Source organism: Glandiceps talaboti, chromosome 6 (assembly GCF_964340395.1).
Source record: "Glandiceps talaboti chromosome 6, keGlaTala1.1, whole genome shotgun sequence".
In the NCBI taxonomy this organism is placed as follows: domain Eukaryota; kingdom Metazoa; phylum Hemichordata; class Enteropneusta; family Spengelidae; genus Glandiceps; species Glandiceps talaboti.
This window is the reverse complement of record NC_135554.1, coordinates 4,267,284-4,290,820: the sequence shown is the minus strand read 5'-3', so window position 1 is coordinate 4,290,820 and position 23,537 is coordinate 4,267,284. Positions and strand designations below refer to the sequence as shown.

Here is a 23,537-nt window from a genome sequence, read left to right as displayed (position 1 = left end):
GGCTAAAAGACATTGAAAAAAAGAAGATATGATTGTAATGAAAAGTAGAGTTCTGTATGCTGTCCAATCAGTGGAAGCCTTGCAAAGGCTTCACACCACGTCAGCCCAATATTGATTGAAAATCTGTTCTCATTGATGTGTACCTTGAAACTCTGAAGGAGAACTTTCACCATCATAATTGGCCAAGTTCTGTAATGCATATACACAAGATGCCAGTTACAAGCTCTGAGGAAGAACTTTCACCATCACATTTGGCCAAGTTCTGTAAGGCAGATAGATACAAGAGACGCTATAATTGGCCAAGTTCTGTAAGGCAGATACAAGAGATGCTACAATTGGCCAAGTTCTGTAAGGCAGATACAAGAGATGCTACAATTGGCCAAGTTCTGTAAGGCAGATACAAGAGATGCTAGGTACAAAACTGATTATTGTTTTGCATACCCATGCATTTCACTAAAGATAGTTTACTTCCAAGACAGAATTTGATCTCAGCAATTGCATGTATCAGATGCTCCTCAGTTACACTAGGTTTTTTTCCAATGTAAACAACTAAATATTGTAAGGATTATTTTTTTGTTCACATTCTTTGGTAGATGAGCATAATGGTTAGTGTTTTTACATCTGGTTGCCTGTATCACCAGGCAAATCAAGATTTTTCCATGACATCTTGGGAAATATATCATAGGTGAATGGGAATATACCAGGAATCCAATGTAACGAACAATAACATCATCATCTGTCATTCAATCCACCAGGATGCAGCTTTCTATGATAGCAAGTCTGGAAAGACATTGCCCACTAGTCCTGCTAGTTGCTAGTGTTCTGTGTTTGGGACGATAATTATCGCTGAACACTTTAAATCTTGTAGCTCTGAGTAGAAAGCCCTGAGAAGACAATAAAACTTCTTCAATTGATCTTGGTCGATTGAGAGCGTCCACCATCCTCGGTCGAACATATTGATGTTATCTACATTCAGAATTGCATTGAAAACTTGATCTCAAATCTGAATATATTATGTACATAAGGGGCTAAAAATTGTGTGGTTTCAATTATGCTCAATTTTAGAATAGTTTGGTTAGTAGATTTTTAAATCTATTTTTTCATATATATATTTTTTTCATATGTGTCTAGTTCAGGTAGTTATGTTTTCCGTTGTTTTCTATATGGTCTCTGTGTTATTGGTTTCTTCTAATCAGATGTACAGTCATTACAGATTCACTGAGACCAGGTCTATATTGTCTTTTTAAGTTGATATCAGTTTCCACATCCACTATTTCTGGCAAGACTTCACAATTTTTGCAATTTTGTTATTAGAGATAACAAGGTATAATTTCTAGAGATAACGAGAAAGTCTCTCTAGAGAATTTCTTTTTTTTATTCTGTAAATGCTAATCCGCTTTCATATGAAGCAATTAATAAATAATAAAAACAACTAAAAAGACAAAATTAAATTAAATTAAATCCCGACCTACCTACTATTTTTTCTGAGGCCATCTTATTGGAAACACACAAATATGTATAGTTGTCATTTGTGGTATAATTTTAAGTTGAGTTGCATACAATTATTGTTTTTGAAAATTTTTTAATCAGTCCACGTGGTGTAGTATAAGTTCTATGCTTCTTCACTTTTGTCTTTTGGTGAACTTGTCAGGAAAAGTGTAGTGGCAGAAAGTAGCAATGTTTATGTACAGTGTGTTTATATTCATGTATGTACTGTGATTCACTCCAGTGCAGGCATTGGAGAGATATTTTCTATTGAATACATAACATTGACTGGGACTCAGTTTCCATTCATTGACACATTCTGGTATGTATTTCTAAGAAAGGTAACAGAGGATGTCAACATCTGACACTGTAATCCCAAATCAAAATCAAACGTAGGGACACACAGTACCAAACATCAGTGATTATATCGCTACCTAGAGGTCAATATGACTGACACTGTAATCCCAAGATCTAGATCAGAGATAGGGGCACACAGTACCAAACATCTATAATTGGCTGCAGTGATCATACTGCCACCTAGAGGTCAACTGCAACTGTGGAAATCGTCATTCAGATGAGGATCACCATAAACAACCAGGACAGATGAAAAGTTCAATGCTAAATTGTTAACCTTTGTAATTCAGTTGACCTTTGACCTACTGAGAATGATGAATTCAGGTCACTTGTAAAAGCTTCTATTTACTTCTTTTCCTTCATTGAAAACCATGAACTGGTTCTAAGTGGTTTCATTGAAAACCACGAACTGGTTCTAAGTGGTTTCATTGAAAACCACGAACTGGTTCTAAGTGGTTTCATTGAAAACCACGAACTGGTTCTAAGTGGTTTCATTGAAAACCACGAACTGGTTCTAAGTGGTTTCATTGAAAACCACGAACTGGTTCTAAGTGGTTTCATTGAAAACCATGAACTGGTTCTAAGTGGTTTCATTGAAAACCATGAACTGGTTCTAAGTGGTTTCATTGAAAACCATGAACTGGTTCTAAGTGGTTTCATTGAAAACCATGAACTGGATTCATTGAAAACCATGAACTGGTTCTAAGTGGTTTCATTGAAAACCATGAACTGGATTCATTGAAAACCATGAACTGGTTCTAAGTGGTTTCATTGAAAACCATGAACTGGTTCTAAGTGGATTCATTGAAAACCATGAACTGGTTCTAAGTGGTTTCATTGAAAACCATGAACTGGTTCTAAGTGGATTCATTGAAAACCATGAACTGGTTCTAAGTGGTTTCATATCATTATTTTGTTCAAGTACAATAAAAAAATGCGTTGAAACTTTCTCATTGTACACACATGAAGTAATTTGTAGTTTATCACATTCACTCTTTCTCAAATTGAAAACTTCATTTTGTTAAATCTTTGATGTGAGTTCCTAAAATTGAGGCAGAGACTATATAACTATGGCCTTGGTGGACACTTTTGTGTTAATATGTTGAGTTAACACTAGTCACATTGAATATCCTTCCTTCCGTTAAGCTTCCGTCTGTCTGTCCCTCCAACCAACAAACCAACCAAACAACCCAACAACCATCCAACCTAGATATTTAGATAATTTTGTGATTTTTGCACTTTTTCAGCTAGTTCTCAAAGACTGATTTTTACAAATCAATCAATCAATGATTAACGCTATCTCAGTTACACTGTACCCATACAATATAATATTTCTAGAGACTGAAACATTGTGGAAAGGTGGCAATCACCCGGAACAAAAAAATGACACAAAACAATAGAAATAGAGGTAAATGAAGGCATCTTGCTGCTTTCACCACATCAGATTTTAATCAGATTGACTTTACCCATACAATATAATATGTTTATAGACTGAAACGTTGCCATGGCAATAAATCAGTAACAGTGTGAATTAATCCAAGGTACAAAATAAAATCAACACAAAATACATCTGATTGTTTGACATACAGGAATTGCTTTTGACAATTCACACTGTACACAAAATTCATCAAAATTTAACCACATTAAAGAGACAATATACAACAAACAAACAGTCACCCAAATTTGAGTTGTAATTTTCATCTGACATACCATTCTTTTTGTGCCAATAAAAATTTTTACTTGTTAAGTTTATTTTGCTTTAAAATTTATATAATGTATGTTTCCTTTTTGATGTACCTTTGACATGATAACATGTTGAGTTTAATCAATGGATACTTTAAAGTTATCTTGATTGAATAATACAGATAGTTGAACGCATTTAAAATATTATTATTATAACAGATTTCAAACAGATCTCAAGATATACTTAAAATATATAATAAAATTAAAAATATTCTTATGTCTTTGTAAAAGCATTGTTGATATTAAGCCAATGAACACAGTGTTGGCAACAACTCTAGCACCGAGGAAAACACACTCAGTTTAATAGTACATATTATATACATAGACCCTCATATTCCTAGGGTGTGTGACATCAAATTACAGTAATATGAAGTCCTTAAATTTCATATTACTATACTTCTGACGGCAGAGATATAGTAATATGGTCGGAACTACTTTGAATTATTTATAAACATTAACCTGTAGAGTTACGATGTTGTTGTTGTTAAATGCGAAAGTGTAAATCATAATTTTGTGATATATACATGTAAGACACCTGTGAAATAAGGTTGGGGTTATAATTGATGATTTTTCGAATATTGGACGTGATCATCAAAGGTAACAGGGGATAAAAAATCACCACATCCACTCACATCACCTTCTGGCACAAAACATATCAACAACAACGCGATGCTACACGTATACAGGTACATCAACATAGTTTGTATCAAGTACTAGACTTAATGTGACTGTCATAAAAAAGTGAAACACATATGAAAATATGGTTTCCTGTTCAATTTATGGATTGCCGAACATTCACCATCATCTTTAGTGTAAACAGTGAACAAATGCAGCTCTTTTGGACATTCAAATTTCCTTTCGTACAGCAACTAACATACGTAAACATGCTACAACATCGTAGAAACCTCCATTTGTGATAGTTGCACACTGCAGTTAAATGGTTGTCTGTTATAATTCAACTATTGATAGAATTTTTGAATGACTTTTGACAAAAGACATTTTAACTTGCTAGTGTTAATGTTTTAAGCATATGAGCCGAGTTCTATGCTTAGCCGACATCCATTCATTAGTGAGTCTGTCGGTATGTCTCATTTTCCCAATGAAAGTGTCAGACACTATAGTTTGTCAAAGAAATAGTCACAGCTCTTGACAAATGTCCTGTTGTTGACAAAATGTTCCCTACCTGAAATTCTGTGGTGTAATTTTACTGATCTCAATGTACACTTGTAAGTTAGTAGTAGTAGTGACGGCAGCTGTTGTGACTACATTCTGAAAACTGAATGAACAGCTGAGCGCTGTAGCCCCATCACTTCATAAAATTTATGCATGTTCATCGTAAAGTTTAAGAATATTTTAGTTTAAAATTGTCATCATAATAGAAAAACTTAGTGGGTCTATGTATATAATAAATAAATAATCTCCCAGTATTTTCATTTCGTGCTACATCATCTCGGACTGATGATTCTGATTCCCCAATGTCTGTATCCGATCGGCTTGGAGGAATACGGCCGAGGGGAATCATTCATTCATAGCACTCATTTGGAACACCGGGAGATTTATATAAATATTCAAGGTATTTCAGGAACTGTCTAAGAATGTCAGTAAATAATAACAATTATACAGCAATAATTATAATTATTCAGAGTTGTCAAAGTTTATAACAGCACAACAAAACTAGCATTATATGACAAGTTAAACCAAGCTTTGCCAAATGTAACATTTCAGTTAAAAATGTGACTGATTCTTTCTTCTCATCATTTTGTTACAACTATGTGGATCTCAATACAGCCATTAAATGTCTGTGTGTCATACATCCACACATACCATAGACTATTGTAGACTATGATTCATTGGTTGCACTGCTATAAGGTGCAGGGAAATGACACCAATATCAGGCAAGTAACTATGGTTACAATCACTATGTCAGGCTAGTAACTATGGTTACAATCACTTTACTATTACTATGATTATATTAAAGATATGATACCTTGTTATTTTAATTTAAGCTTGATTTTGTAAAAGATGCAATATTCATTCATTAGCTGATGACTTTTTATTTTACATTGTTAAAGTTTATTTTTTTAAGAGAATGTTCTTTTACATGTACCTCTTAAAGATAAATTTAGAACAGTTATCTTTTAATACAGTAAATACATTAATACATTGAGTAGTAAATTATTGGAGTTGTTTTATCTTAATATACCCGGATGGTAAATTGAAATATTATGAATATCAATAATATTAGTCCAATTACTCAGCTGAAACAAACTGGTCTCCTACAATATGATTCACTTTGATCTTGTATACGTCAAAATGAAATGATGACAATAGAGTTGGTATGAAATGATGACAATAGAGTTGGTATGAAATGATGACAATAGAGTTGGTATGAATTGATGACAATAGAGTTGGTATGAAATGATGACAATAGAGTTGGTATGAATTGATGACAATAGAGTTGGTATGAAATGATGACAATAGAGTTGGTATGAAATGATGACAATAGAGTTGGTATGAATTGATGACAATAGAGTTGGTATGAAATGATGACAATAGAGTTGGTATGAATTGATGACAATAGAGTTGGTATGAAATGATGACAATAGAGTTGGTATGAAATGATGACAATAGAGTTGGTATGAATTGATGACAATAGAGTTGGTATGAAATGATGACAATAGAGTTGGTATGAATTGATGACAATAGAGTTGGTATGAAATGATGACAATAGAGTTGGTATGAAATGATGACAATAGAGTTGGTATGAATTGATGACAATAGAGTTGGTATGAAATGATGACAATAGAGTTGGTATGAAATGATGACAATAGAGTTGGTATGAAATGATGACAATAGAGTTGGTATGAAATGATGACAATAGAGTTGGTATGAAATGATGACAATAGAGTTGGTATGAAATGATGACAATAGAGTTGGTATGAATTGATGACAATAGAGTTGGTATGAAATGATGACAATAGAGTTGGTATGAATTGATGACAATAGAGTTGGTATGAAATGATGACAATAGAGTTGGTATGAAATGATGACAATAGAGTTGGTATGAATTGATGACAATAGAGTTGGTATGAAATGATGACAATGGAGTTTCCAAGGTGTATCTGTATCAGTTTCCAAGGTGTATCCGTGTTAGTTTCCAATGTGTATCCGTGTCAGTTTCCAATGTGTATCCGTGTTAGTTTCCAATGTGTATCCGTGTTAGTTTCCAATGTGTATCCGTGTTAGTTTCCAATGTGTATCCGTGTCAGTTTCCAATGTGTATCCGTGTTAGTTTCCAAGGTGTATCCATATCAGTTTCCAAGGTGTCAGTTTCCTCAATCAATGTCTGGCAGCTTTACAAACTTTGTTGAAGATTTCCGGGAAGGCTTTTTCACAATCTAGCTCCTTTCTTAGTTTGTCATACAAGGTGTGGTCAAACATCTGACGGAACTCTTCATTAGTCATGTAACAATCTGCATACAACATTTGGAAGCTGAAAGAGAAGCACAGGAGTTGATTTAGTCTTATCCGGCAAAAATGATTAATTAAATGTTGACATATTTATGAATTAAAGTTTCTCACCAAGTCAAACATTTTGAGAAGGCCAGGGATTCCCAAATTTTACTGACATCTCATCTGTATCAATACTGTACTACAATGGGATATAAATATTACATGCCTTGCTGTACTACAATGGGATATAAATATTACATGCCTTGCTGTACTACAATGGGATATAAATATTACATGCCTTGCTGTACTACAATGGGATATAAATATTACATGCCTTGCTGTACTACAATGGGATATAAATATTACATGCCTTGCTGTACTACAATGGGATATAAATGTTACATGCCTTGCTGTACTACAATGGGATATAAATATTACATGCCTTGCTGTACTACAATGGGATATAAATATTACATGCCTTGCTGTACTACAATGGGATATAAATATTACATGCCTTGCTGTACTACAATGGGATATAAATATTACATGCCTTGCTGTACTACAATGGGATATAAATATTACATGCCTTGCTGTACTACAATGTGATATACATGTTACATGCCTTGCTGTACTACAATGGGATATAAATGTTACATGCCTTGCTGTACTACAATGGGATATAAATATTACATGCCTTGCTGTACTACAATGGGATATAAATATTACATGCCTTGCTGTACTACAATGGGATATAAATGTTACATGCCTTGCTGTACTACAATGGGATATAAATGTTACATGCCTTGCTGTACTACAATGGGATATAAATATTACATGCCTTGCTGTACTACAATGGGATATAAATGTTACATGCCTTGCTGTACTACAATGGGATATAAATGTTACATGCCTTGCTGTACTACAATGGGATATAAATGTTACATGCCTTGCTGTACTACAATGGGATATAAATATTACATGCCTTGCTGTACTACAATGGGATATAAATATTACATGCCTTGCTGTACTACAATGGGATATAAATGTTACATGCCTTGCTGTACTACAATGGGATATAAATGTTACATGCCTTGCTGTACTACAATGGGATATAAATGTTACATGCCTTGCTGTACTACAATGGGATATAAATGTTACATGCCTTGCTGTACTACAATGGGATATAAATATTACATGCCTTGCTGTACTACAATGGGATATAAATATTACATGCCTTGCTGTACTACAATGGGATATAAATGTTACATGCCTTGCTGTACTACAATGGGATATAAATATTACATGCCTTGCTGTACTACAATGGGATATAAATGTTACATGCCTTGCTGTACTACAATGGGATATAAATGTTACATGCCTTGCTGTACTACAATGGGATATAAATGTTACATGCCTTGCTGTACTACAATGGGATATAAATGTTACATGCCTTGCTGTACTACAATGGGATATAAATATTACATGCCTTGCTGTACTACAATGGGATATAAATATTACATGCCTTGCTGTACTACAATGGGATATAAATGTTACATGCCTTGCTGTACTACAATGGGATATAAATATTACATGCCTTGCTGTACTACAATGGGATATAAATGTTACATGCCTTGCTGTACTACAATGGGATATAAATGTTACATGCCTTGCTGTACTACAATGGGATTATATAAATATTACATGCCTTGCTGTACTACAATGGGATATAAATATTACATGCCTTGCTGTACTACAATGGGATATAAATGTTACATGCCTTGCTGTACTACAATGGGATTATATAAATATTACATGCCTTGCTGTACTACAATGGGATTATATAAATATTACATGCCTTGCTGTACTACAATGGGATATAAATGTTACATGCCTTGCTGTACTACAATGGGATATAAATGTTACATGCCTTGCTGTACTACAATGGGATTATATAAATATTACATGCCTTGCTGTACTACAATGGGATATAAATGTTACATGCCTTGCTGTACTACAATGGGATTATATAAATATTACATGCCTTGCTGTACTACAATGGGATATAAATGTTACATGCCTTGCTGTACTACAATGGGATTATATAAATATTACATGCCTTGCTGTACTACAATGGGATATAAATGTTACATGCCTTGCTGTACTACAATGGGATATAAATATTACATGCCTTGCTGTACTACAATGGGATATAAATATTACATGCCTTGCTGTACTACAATGGGATATAAATATTACATGCCTTGCTGTACTACAATGGGATATAAATGTTACATGCCTTGCTGTACTACAATGGGATATAAATATTACATGCCTTGCTGTACTACAATGGGATATAAATGTTACATGCCTTGCTGTACTACAATGGGATATAAATGTTACATGCCTTGCTGTACTACAATGGGATATAAATGTTACATGCCTTGCTGTACTACAATGTGATATACATGTTACATGCCTTGCTGTACTACAATGGGATATAAATGTTACATGCCTTGCTGTACTACAATGGGATATAAATGTTACATGCCTTGCTGTACTACAATGTGATATAAATGTTACATGCCTTGCTGTACTACAATGGGATATAAATGTTACATGCCTTGCTGTACTACAATGGGATATAAATGTTACATGCCTTGCTGTACTACAATGGGATATAAATGTTACATGCCTTGCTGTACTACAATGGGATATAAATGTTACATGCCTTGCTGTACTACAATGGGATATAAATATTACATGCCTTGCTGTACTACAATGGGATATAAATATTACATGCCTTGCTGTACTACAATGGGATATAAATGTTACATGCCTTGCTGTACTACAATGGGATATAAATGTTACATGCCTTGCTGTACTACAATGGGATATAAATGTTACATGCCTTGCTGTACTACAATGTGATATAAATGTTACATGCCTTGCTGTACTACAATGGGATATAAATGTTACATGCCTTGCTGTACTACAATGGGATATAAATATTACATGCCTTGCTGTACTACAATGGGATATAAATGTTACATGCCTTGCTGTACTACAATGGGATATAAATGTTACATGCCTTGCTGTACTACAATGGGATATAAATGTTACAGATAGGATCTCAATGCCTGGATCCAAATTTAGGTTGGGGCATCATTTGATTGATACAGACAGGATCTCAATGCCTGGATCCAAATTTAGGTTGGGCGTCATTTGATTGATACAGACAGGATCTCGATACCTGGATCCAAATTTAGGTTGGGCGTCATTTGATTGATACAGACAGGATCTCAATGCCTGGATCCAAATTTAGGTTGGGCGTCATTTGATTGATACAGACAGGATCTCGATACCTGGATCCAAATTTAGGTTGGGGCATCATTTGATTGATACAGACAGGATCTCGATGCCTGGATCCAAATTTAGGTTGGGCGTCATTTGATTGATACAGACAGGATCTCGATGCCTGGATCCAAATTTAGGTTGGGGCATCATTTGATTGATACAGACAGGATCTCGATGCCTGGATCCAAATTTAGGTTGGGCGTCATTTGATTGATACAGACAGGATCTCGATACCTGGATCCAAATTTAGGTTGGGGCATCATTTGATCGATACAGACAGGATCTCGATGCCTGGATCCAAATTTAGGTTGGGCGTCATTTGATTGATACAGACAGGATCTCGATACCTGGATCCAAATTTAGGTTGGGCATCATTTGATTGATACAGACAGGATCTCGATACCTGGATCCAAATTTAGGTTGGGCGTCATTTGATTGATACAGACAGGATCTCAATGCCTGGATCCAAATTTAGGTTGGGCGTCATTTGATTGATACAGACAGGATCTCGATACCTGGATCCAAATTTAGGTTGGGGCATCATTTGATTGATACAGACAGGATCTCAATGCCTGGATCCACATTTAGGTTGGGGCGTCATTTGATTGATACAGACAGGATCTCAATACCTGGATCCAAATTTAGGTTGGGCGTCATTTGATTGATACAGACAGGATCTCGATGCCTGGATCCAAATTTAGGTTGGGGCATCATTTGATTGATACAGACAGGATCTCAATGCCTGGATCCAAATTTAGGTTGGGCGTCATTTGATTGATACAGACAGGATCTCGATACCTGGATCCAAATTTAGGTTGGGGCATCATTTGATTGATACAGACAGGATCTCGATGCCTGGATCCAAATTTAGGTTGGGCGTCATTTGATTGATACAGACAGGATCTCGATGCCTGGATCCAAATTTAGGTTGGGGCATCATTTGATTGATACAGACAGGATCTCGATGCCTGGATCCAAATTTAGGTTGGGCGTCATTTGATTGATACAGACAGGATCTCGATACCTGGATCCAAATTTAGGTTGGGGCATCATTTGATTGATACAGACAGGATCTCGATGCCTGGATCCAAATTTAGGTTGGGCGTCATTTGATTGATACAGACAGGATCTCGATACCTGGATCCAAATTTAGGTTGGGCATCATTTGATTGATACAGACAGGATCTCGATACCTGGATCCAAATTTAGGTTGGGCGTCATTTGATTGATACAGACAGGATCTCAATGCCTGGATCCAAATTTAGGTTGGGCGTCATTTGATTGATACAGACAGGATCTCGATACCTGGATCCAAATTTAGGTTGGGGCATCATTTGATTGATACAGACAGGATCTCAATGCCTGGATCCACATTAAGGTTGGGGCGTCATTTGATTGATACAGACAGGATCTCAATACCTGGATCCAAATTTAGGTTGGGCGTCATTTGATTGATACAGACAGGATCTCAATGCCTGGATCCAAATTTAGGTTGGGCATCATTTGATTGATACAGACAGGATCTCAATGCCTGGATCCAAATTAAGGTTGGCGCCATTTGATTGATACAGACAGGATCTCAATGCCTGGATCCAAATTAAGGTTGGCGCCATTTGATTGATACAGACAGGATCTCAATGCCTGGATCCACATTTAGGTTGGGGCATCATTTGATTGATACAGACAGGATCTCAATGCCTGGATCTAAATTTAGGTTGGGCTTCATTTGATTGATACAGACAGGATCTCAATACCTGGATCCAAATTTAGGTTGGGCTTCATTTGATTGATACAGACAGGATCTCAATGCCTGGATCTAAATTTAGGTTGGGCATCATTTGAGTGATCTAATTTGTTTCCTTTAAATCTCATACATCTACACAACTGGTCCTCTCTGTCAAAGATTTTGAAATTCCCTATGTGACAACTATGTTGTGACTTCTTCAGATTTTACACTGCTAAAAGTTAACAACCACCAATTAATATAGATAATGTGTTCCTTGAAACCCATACCAATGCTGAAGAGACATCAGCGATCTTTTTGTATTTGTCTAAAAAACCTGTTAGCTGTGAATAGTTTCATTTGTAAATATGAGTCCTTTTATATGTTATTCCCCGATATTTTTCTTCCCTCAGCCAAGGAAAATATGCATGACCTAAGGGGTCCTTGCAACTACGAGTCGATAGACAAGTAGTGACAACCCCTAGGTCACAAGTATTTTCCAGCTGAATGAAAAATAATATATGTGAATAACAAAATTATACCAGCACCAGTAATTTCAAAGAAACATTGGGAATAGTAATGGTAATTTTGAACGTTTTGACTCGTATTTCAAACTGAGCAGAACTAATAACTTAGACACATGTTGTCCTGACATAGGCACACGTTGTTGTGAAGTAGAACAACCAGAGTATATATTCTGTATTTTCTGTTCTAAATGGCCCGGGTATGGTATAAGAATATTTGTTCTATTACTTGACTAATGGCATGTGTTGGCATGACTTGAGGACTAAGCCAAATAAAGGATGGCAAATTATGACAATATTAGATGTTCCCATGTTTTGATTTCCACCATAAAATGAAAAAAATTCAGGTTACAAGAATGAAACTAATACTAGTAACATACCCATCAACACTGCGTACAAACTCTTCCAGTCTCCTGACTGTCTCCTTAGCAACGAAACCTGGCTGTTTAGGTTCTCCATAAGCTCCAATGTCAATAAACATTTCATCTTTATTACCAGCTGGATGCACCAAACCAGGGATATTAGGTAACAGCATTGGACACAGCCATAGTGGGTACAGCTACAATAGACAGTAATAATATAAAGTAGTTGTTAGTAAAATCTAATAATTTAACACTGGATGATCAACATGTACTTTTACTCTCACTAATTCAAAAGTTGCTGAAAATGAAGATAATTAAAATTAAGATAATTCAAAGCAGATGCTGGGAGTGTCTCTTAGCTTATGTACAAATCACCACAGAGTGGCTCATAATTAATGTAGTCTGTCATCAATTGTATTTATTTACAATTATTTTGTTTAGTAGAATCTGGTGCTGACATTGTAGTGAGTTGTAGTGAGTTACGTGGGGGGGGGGGGGGCAATAATGATAGCAGTCCTTGTTTGGCCAGACACTGAAATTATTTCTAAAGTAGATAAAGGAATGGCTACAATGAACAGTACCTTCTTCTGGACACACAAACACACACTGATATAGATAATACACATACACTAAATAAAATATCTACCTCACATACAAACAGATTGACACAGACAGACAGACAGACAGACAGACAGACAGACAGACAGACAGACAGACAGAAGACAGATAGACATACATACAACATATGCACACACACGCACACCCACCCCCCACCCCCACCCCCCCACACACACACACACATACACACACACACACACACACACACCATGCTTCAAGGCAAATGAACACAACACATATTAAATACTGTATACAAAGTTACCTTGAGTTCTTTATGGAAGGCCTTGAGTCCATCCCCTAGCTTTGAGATTGGAATTAACATATCCTGAATAACATGGTGTTTCTCATACAATTGACGTACAGTTTCACCTTGAGTCAATTTCAATAATGAAATCTTAGGAGGAACCATCCAACCACATAAATATCGGAATATAGGGTTGTTACCGAATGGAATAATGTCCTAAAATAGACATAACAAGCCATTGAGAATGACATAGTCCCCGCTATGATTGGGTTTTAAGGAATTAGCACTACTCTGATCACGCAACAACACTTGTGAACCTAAATCAAACAGACTTAGATATGTTGTGTCTGCTTGTCGGACATGGAACATGCCTACAACAATAAAGGATTGGTTGGGTATGGGGGATCATATCAATATGAAAATGGATATGCAAATGTATGTCATAGAACACTGTCCTAATACCAACTCTGAATGAGATCTGTTCAAGCATGTCTGAGTTATGGCTTTGGACATGGAAAATTCACAAACAAAATGGCTGCCAGGCAGCCATATTGGATCGTATCATGACGAAAATGGATATGCACATGTATGTCATAGAACACTGTCCTAATACCAACTTCGAATGAGATCTGTTCAAGCATGTCTGAGTTATGGCTTTGGACATGGAAAATTTGCAAACAAAATGGCTGCCAGGCAGCCATATTGGATCGTATCACAATGAAAATGGATATGCACATGTATGTCATAGAACACTGTCCTAATACCAACTTTGAATGAGATCTGTTCAAGCATGTCTGAGTTATGGCTTTGGACATGGAAAATTTGCAAACAAAATGGCTGCCAGGCAGCCATATTGGATCGTATCACAATGAAAATGGATATGCACATGTATGTCATAGAACACTGTCCTAATACCAACTTTGAATGAGATCTGTTCAAGCATGTCTAAGTTATGGCTTTGGACATGAAAATTCACAAACAAAATGGCTGCCAGGCAGCCATATTGGATCGTATCATGACAACAATGAATATGCACATATATGCCATAGAACACTGTCCTAATACCAACTCTGAATGAGATCTGTGTGAGCATGTCTGAGTTATGGCTTTAGACAGGGAAAATTCGCAAACAAAATGGCTGCTAGGCGGCCATATTGGATCGTATCATAAAACAAATTGATGTGCATATGTATGCCATAGCATGTTGCCCCTGTACCAAGTTTGAAAAAAATCGGTACAGGCATCTCCAAGAAACGGCTGTGGACGGACGGACGCACGGACGCACGGACGGAACCCAATCCATAAGTCCCCGTTCCGGACTTCGTCCGCGGGGACTAAATATCGGAATATAGGTTTGTTACCGAATGGAATAATGTCCTAAAATAGACACAAGTATCTCAACTAAAATGTCTTTGTAGATGGCACAAATATAACTAGAATACAATCGGTAATATCAAGTATGTTTAAATGTTAGAAGGGATATAGATTTTAAGGGCTGGTACCTGGAAAAACCTGTCTACAGTAACTCTGCATTGTTTTGTAGGTATTACTGCCTACTATTATTATAAATTTGCTAAATCCCTGGTAATAGTTACTATTTTATTGTACTTATTTTAATAGATAGTTTTGTAGTAATCATAGTATGATGGTAAATGTATGATACCCTGTACCAATGTTCCAACAATTTACCATTTAATTTTCATTGAAAAACAAGCTAATGGGTCTGTACCTGGTTCAAGACTGTTTACACACAGACATCAAGTCAGTGTACACAATACCAATGACTGTTTACATACAGACATCAAGTCAGTGTACACAGTACCAATGACTGTTTACATACAGACATCAAGTCAGTGTACACAATACCAATGACTGTTTACATACAGACATCAAGTCAGTGTACACAGTACCAATGACTGTTTACATACAGACATCAAGTCAGTGTACACAATACCAATGACTGTTTACAAACAGACATCAAGTCAGTGTACACAGTACCAATGACTGTTTACATACAGACATCAATGGATTGTCGGTGGCCGTAATTCCATACCTGTAATTCCCAGAATATACTCTTGGTGTGTCTATGGTAGTAATGATGTAACACATACCTGTAATTCCCAGAATATACTCTTGGTGTGTCTATGGTAGTAATGACGTAGTGGAATATATTCAACTCCATGACCAGTTTTTAGATACGATTCAACATGTTTGAAAAACCATGGCTTCCAGAAATTACCAATGGAATTCACCTATAAATGAAAATGATGTATTTCATATGGTGCAGAAGTAAGTATTTTCACTTGAGTAAAAAGCTTAAAAAATCTGCTTGTGCCACTTTAGGTATTAACTATTCCATAACATAAAATCTTCCCATCATGCATGAGAATGCATACTTTGCATGTCATTGTAATGTTCAATTATGCAAGTACAGCTAAAAACAGTAAGTTTGTGGACAAATATATAAATTATTCAGTCTTGTACTTACACAATTAGGACTCTTTTAATACCAATATTACTATTACATTAGAACCAAAAAAAAAACATTTCATTGAAATATTATCATGCATTCACATGATTTTGTGACAAAAACACATTCAAAATAATTTTCCTGGTACATCTCTATGTAGAGTCTGAGTGGTTTGAAGATGATTTCTGATGATGACTTAGAATAACCATATCACAATCATGACATAGTCAATCAATTATAAATACCATATTCATCTCATCACATCTCACCTTGTCTGGCTCGGCACTAGCTGTCTGATTTGCTGTCATGACAACAGCTTGATTTTCAGAGTAGACCAAACATTCAACAAATTCATGGCCAGGTTCTTCTGTGACTTTCTCTGCAAACACTGCTGTGATATCATCAAACTTGTGAACTGGGAAGTATTCCATCTTGACAAACTTGTATGCTGGAATAATTTTAATTTCTGCAGACACTATGAATCCCAGTGTACCATGGGACCATGGCACAGCGTAAAACAGGTCTGGGTTATCATCCTAAAGAACAACAGAGACATATAGTTATTAATTTAAAGTGGAAATAAAGTTTAGCTAGTGTTGTCATACATACATTAACATGTTTTAAACCAAGGAAAAGTACAGTTTTGTTCTTGTGTGATGTACAACTGTTCTCAAAATTAAATCATGGATTTGATATTCCTGTCAGATGACATGGAATAATACCCCTATCAGTATTGATGCCATTTCTTTTGTTTTAATTTATGCTTCTTCTGTTTTAGAAAGGAACCACATTTGTCCAGAATTTTAAATCATCCGTTACTTTCATAATGGACAAAGTTACAGTTCCTTGTAAGTTTTACACATGATTTGGCTTGCACCCAATGACACTAATTGCACCCTATGACATTAATTGCACCCTATGACACTAATTGCACCCAATGACACTAATTGCACCCTATGACACTAATTGCACCCAATGACACTAATTGCACTCTATGACACTAATTGCATCCAATGACACTAATTGCACCCTATGACATTAATTGCACCCTATGACATTAATTGCACCCAATGACACTAATTGCACCCTATGACACTAATTGCACCCTATGACACTAATTGCACCCAATGACACTAATTGCACCCAATGACACTAATTGCATCCAATGACACTAATTGCACCCAATGATCGACACTAATTGCACCCAATGACACTAATTGCACCCAATGACACTAATTGCATCCAATGACACTAATTGCACCCAATGACACTAATTGCACCCAATGACACTAATTGCACCCAATGACACTAATTGCACCCTATGATCGACACTAATTGCACCCAATGACACTAATTGCACCCAATGACACTAATTGCACCCAATGATCGACACTAATTGCACCCAATGACACTAATTGCACCCAATGACACTAATTGCATCCAATGACACTAATTGCACCCAATGACACTAATTGCACCCAATGACACTAATTGCACCCAATGACACTAATTGCACCCTATGACACTAATTGCACCCAATGATCGACACTAATTGCACCCAATGACACTAATTGCATCCAATGACACTAATTGCACCCAATGATCGACACTAATTGCATCCAATGACACTAATTGCACCCAATGATCGACACTAATTGCATCCAATGACACTAATTGCACCCAATGATCGACACTAATTGCACCCAATGACACTAATTGCACCCAATGACACTAATTGCACCCAATGACACTAATTGCATCCAATGACACTAATTGCACCCAATGATCGACACTAATTGCATCCAATGACACTAATTGCACCCAATGATCGACACTAATTGCACCCAATGACACTAATTGCATCCAATGACACTAATTGCACCCAATGACACTAATTGCACCAAATGACACTAATTGCATCCAATGACACTAATTGCACCCAATGACACTAATTGCACCAAATGACACTAATTGCATCCAATGACACTAATTGCACCCAATGATCGACACTAATTGCACCCAATGACACTAATTGCACCCAATGACACTAATTGCATCCAATGACACTAATTGCACCCAATGACACTAATTGCACCCAATGATCGACACTAATTGCATCCAATGACACTAATTGCACCCAATGACACTGATTGCACCCAATGATCGACACTAATTGCACCCAATGACACTAATTGCATCCAATGACACTAATTGCACCCAATGACACTAATTGCACCCTATGACACCAATGACAATAATTGCACCCTATGACACTAATTGCACCCAATGACACTAATTGCACCCAATGACACTAATTGCACCCTATAACACTAATTGCACCCAATGACACTAATTGCACCCTATGACACCAATGACACTAATTGCACCCTATGACACTAATTGCATCCAATGACACTAATTGCACCCAATGATCGACACTAATTGCACCCTATGACACTAATTGCACCCTATGACACCAATGACACTAATTGCACCCAATGACATTAATTGCACCCAATGACACTAATTGCACCCAATGATCAACACTAATTGCATCCAATGACACTAATTGCACCCAATGATCGACACTAATTGCATCCAATGACACTAATTGCACCCAATGATCGACACAAATTGCACCCAATGACACTACTTGCACCCAATGACACTAATTGCACCCAATGACACTAATTGCACCCAATGACACTAATTGCACCCAATGACACTAATTGCACCCAATGACACAAATTGCACCCTATGTCACTAATTGCACCCTATGACACTAATTGCACCCAATGACACTAATTGCACCCTATGACACTAATTGCACCCTATGACACTAATTGCACCCAATGACACTAATTGCACCCTATGACACTACTTGCACCCAATGACACTAATTGCACCCTATGACACTAATTGCATCCAATGACACTAATTGCACCCAATGATCGACACTAATTGCACCCTATGACACTAATTGCACCCAATGGCACTAATTGCACCCGATGACACTAATTGCACCCAATGACACTAATTGCACCCGATGATACTGTTTGCACATAACATTTTCAACATCAAAACTTTGCAGACATGAAGTGTGTCACATACATGCATGAACATGATAAAAGCTAGTGTATGATGACATCATATTATTACTAATGCAGTGAACTATTTTGTAATCAGGACTACCCAATATGACTCGTCAACCAATAATCGACGAGAATCTTTGTGGAAAAAGTTAGTGTATAAACACTGTATAAAATTGAACTATATACCTTGGAACATTTAACACAGCTTCCATCAGCCAGTACCAATTCAAAGCTGACACAGGTATGCTGAAACAATCCATGTTTGTGGGATGAGGTCTCTATTCCTACCCCCATAATAAGGCCACCTAGGATGAAACAGAATTAGAGTAAATCAGTGACTGACTGCAACAGACCACCTAAGCTGACAGAGAATAGTAAATGACTAATCAGACTGCAACAAATAATCTCATTAATTAAAGATGGTAGAATGTCAGAAGTGCCACCTGGAACAGATTTCATTTCTAAAAAACATTTCAAATACATTTGAATTTTTAATCATCATCTCCTTAAAAGTAAATTCCTAAATGATGGTACATATGTCCATTAATGTATTCATAGCATTTGTATACAAGTACATCATGTTGGCAATTAGTATTATTATAAATCTATCTGTATTTTAATTAAAGTGTGTAAACTGAATTTGAAATACAAAACAAAATACTGAATGAAACACTAATAAAGATAAAAGTCTAAACAGCCAGTGTCTAAATTAGTTAGAAACATGAAAAATCCTCACAATTTTGTATTGACAGTTTTATCAGTGATTGAAGGGAATTATTAAAATTGTTTTCAATCAAAAGTTGATGAAATTTTCCTTTGTGGTTTCAGAATTTTATTAATTGACAAACCTTATTTATTCATTACAAGTTACAACTCAAATATTTCATTAAGTTATTAATTGACCTATCCTAGATCATTGATGAATGTACATCTCAGCTGCATCAAAATAATATTTATCCAGCTATACTTATTTTGTCTTACTATGCATAAGATGAAAATTATCATGTGAAAGACAATAAAGCTTTTTGCAAGATTTACTGGTTTATATCTTCTAAACCTCAATTTATTATTTAATTAAAGGAAAAAGAAAATTATATTACTGGTAATTAATTGTTGAGGGTGCACTTAGTCTATGACTATCTCTGGACAATTGGAAGGGATTACAGTTATCTTTTTAAAAAGTTTATCAACAAAAGTTTGTTGACCTTATTGTCACAGATTTAACATGACATTGCAGACAGTGACTTTATATGATTTATACATGACTTACAATTTGAAGCAGTCTAGAGCTCTAAGACATAAACACTACATCTAGAAACCAACTTTATTAGGTAGGTGGTAGTCTGTTGGAATTAATAATGCATACACAATTATAGCTAAAATACTTCATTTGGCTAAAAGTGACTGCCATGTATAGACGTTAGCCTTGTTATGCCATCCAGTATCATTCAGTATGCAACATATTGTATATCCACTTATAGAAATTAAACTTGGAATAATTTCAACTTTTTCAAATTATCGATGTCACTGAGTACAGAATCTAAGAGGACACACAAGATGTCTGAATATACAGGACTAGCAAAAAGGTTTTCATATGCAAATATTTCAAAGTACAAATATTTCAATGTACAAAGATTTCTATATCAAAAGAATAGTGTTTGTTTTGTAGAAATCAAAGGTTGGCAAATAGCTAACACAACATTGTTTGTACTTTGCTGTGTGACTTTCATTCTAAAATGTAACACTGATAGTAAATTTATACTGAAAGTAATCCATTCCCGATGTCTTCCATTGTAAAATACAGACAGAATGTTTTCATTTAAGTTTTGAAAAATATAATTCATGAAGAGGTTTTTCATTCTGGATTTAAATATATGTATTCTATAATTCATCTAAATTATAAATATTTCATTAATTATGCAACGATCATACTAGACAATCCTCCCCCCCCCCTCCCCCTCCCCCCACACACACACAAAAATGAATCTATGAAATATATTCCAGCCATTTTGCAGGTTTAAATACATGCAATGAACTATCAGTTACACCTTAATGTGAGTGATTGATACCTTAAAATAACAGTTTGTGTCAGTTTTAGTTTGTCAAAATCTGTTACATTGCTAGATGTGCAATGACTTATTCACCAGGTATTCTTACCTACAGTCAAATCATCTAGTTCAGGCAATACAGGTAAAGTCCATCCCAATGGATTCAATGTGGCTGTTATTTGTCCCATTGTAGCCATTGGTTCTACTCTCACTATCTGTCGATTTGTATCAACCTCCAAAATATCAACCAAATTAATCTTAATATTACGATGTGTTTTCTTGTACTTTCCGACACGTAAACTGACCGTCATCCATCCTGGCCTAGCTGTGCACATTAACTCTTGTCGTCCATCAGATCGCCATTCACGGACCTTCACATTAGAAAATAGAAAATATTTACGATAAGAACTTCTTGTATGTATATCATAATATATTACCTATATATTTATTTATCATTGAATGTGTGTTGAACAAATGTATCTTTGAAAATGTTACAAGATTGCATAAAGAATATGTAGGTCAAAGGTCAAACTTGTCTCAAATCTAGGGCAAATCTCTACTAGACCTGTCCTAAGTCTAGACTAATTTTGAATATTCCAATTTACTACAAGTTATCATCTATATATATCATCTATTCATTTATTCAATTATAATAATTTTTAATTAAGGTGAAATATAAAAAATGACACATTGTATGATAACAGTTTACAATAAATTGGCTATTTAGTTCCAAAAATTTGACAAATGCATGAAAATCTGACTGGAAATGTCACATTTTAATAAATGAAATAAAAAGTGATTATTGAAAGTATTTGCATAGATAACCCTATAATTAATATTATTTCAACACAATAAAAATGCTTAGAAAAACTTGACCTATTTAATTAATGATCATGGTGATAATTAATGAAAATTTATTTAATGTAGACAATTTATGTATACAAATGTAGATGCAGGAAAAGTTTGAATGAGACTCAGAGCGTGTGATGAACTCGTCACCAAATGACTTGGATTGGTGCATGGACTATGGCATGATCAGATCTCGTAAAATACATTACAAACATGCAACCGGCTTTATCATAAGAACAATGTACATGCATGTGTAGCCAGGAGTTATGTGTCATCTAAACGAAGATAATACTACGTTGACCAAATAGTAGCTTTGGGTGCCGGGTTTATACGATGAGGTACAACACGTCTTCCCTCTCGCTCTCCACTATGGTTCTTCCCTACGAGACTGAGAACAGATTTCATTCGCACGGATTTTTGGAATAAAAACCACCCATATCCTTGCTAATGGCTATATAAAATACAGAAATGAACTTCCACACCGCGAAACATAGTATTGCAGCTAACCAAATAGTGTGAACTAGATTACGGCAAATCCATCCTCTGGTATTCGAATTCTTTGAAATTAATCAATATTAAAACTTCGTACAAAAACAAAGGGGAGTGGGAGGGGCGCAAAAAGTTATAATTCATCTACAGCTGAGTATCATAATTCATATATTCAATTTACCATTTGCATTTTGCATAAGAAAATAGTATCTCACCTGCCGTTGAATGTCCTGGACTCGTTTATCATGCTGTTTAGGAGCACTGCTGAGTTGGAAAACGATCCAGTTTCTCAGGTAAAATAACAAATCGTAGACAACAGAGACTGGTAGTAGAAATAAACATACAAATATCCATCGTTGATTGACGATCACATATTCGAAGCCCTTTACTCGAATCCAGAAAACTGCTGCGAGAACCAGGACTGCGAATATTTGTAGTAGGAAGAGAAACATTGCGACGTCTTGTAACCAGATCCTATTACACAAGATTGCACAAAATTAGCATGAATGAAAGAGCATTCCGCAAGACAGCGCGACATCGATTTGATGACACACCAATCACCTGAAAACGAAAATCTAGGGTGTGAACGCGTGTGGCGCTAGCATTCGTCAAGTACTAGTATGATCAAAGGTCATCTTAACCAGACGATCACGCGATATCTCACGAGATCACTCTGAACTTGGCTAGATTTCAAAATAGTATGGCGGATGACTGTGAAGGTTGCTAGCC

The 23,537-nt window shown here is 35.8% G+C and overlaps 1 protein-coding gene across 1 annotated transcript; it reads right to left on the bottom strand.

The window, feature by feature from the left end:
- Positions 1 to 6,921: 6,921 nt before the first annotated feature.
- On the bottom strand, positions 6,922 to 23,260 carry LOC144436581 (delta(24)-sterol reductase-like). The gene is made up of 8 exons (XM_078125404.1): positions 23,024 to 23,260; positions 21,580 to 21,841; positions 19,609 to 19,727; positions 16,600 to 16,866; positions 15,972 to 16,112; positions 13,879 to 14,076; positions 13,017 to 13,195; positions 6,922 to 7,075 (listed from the first exon to the last, which is right to left on the bottom strand). Exons 1-8 carry the CDS (start codon positions 23,258 to 23,260, stop codon positions 6,922 to 6,924), a joined length of 1,557 nt encoding a protein of 518 aa, XP_077981530.1.
- Between the last annotated feature and the right edge of the window lie 277 nt (positions 23,261 to 23,537).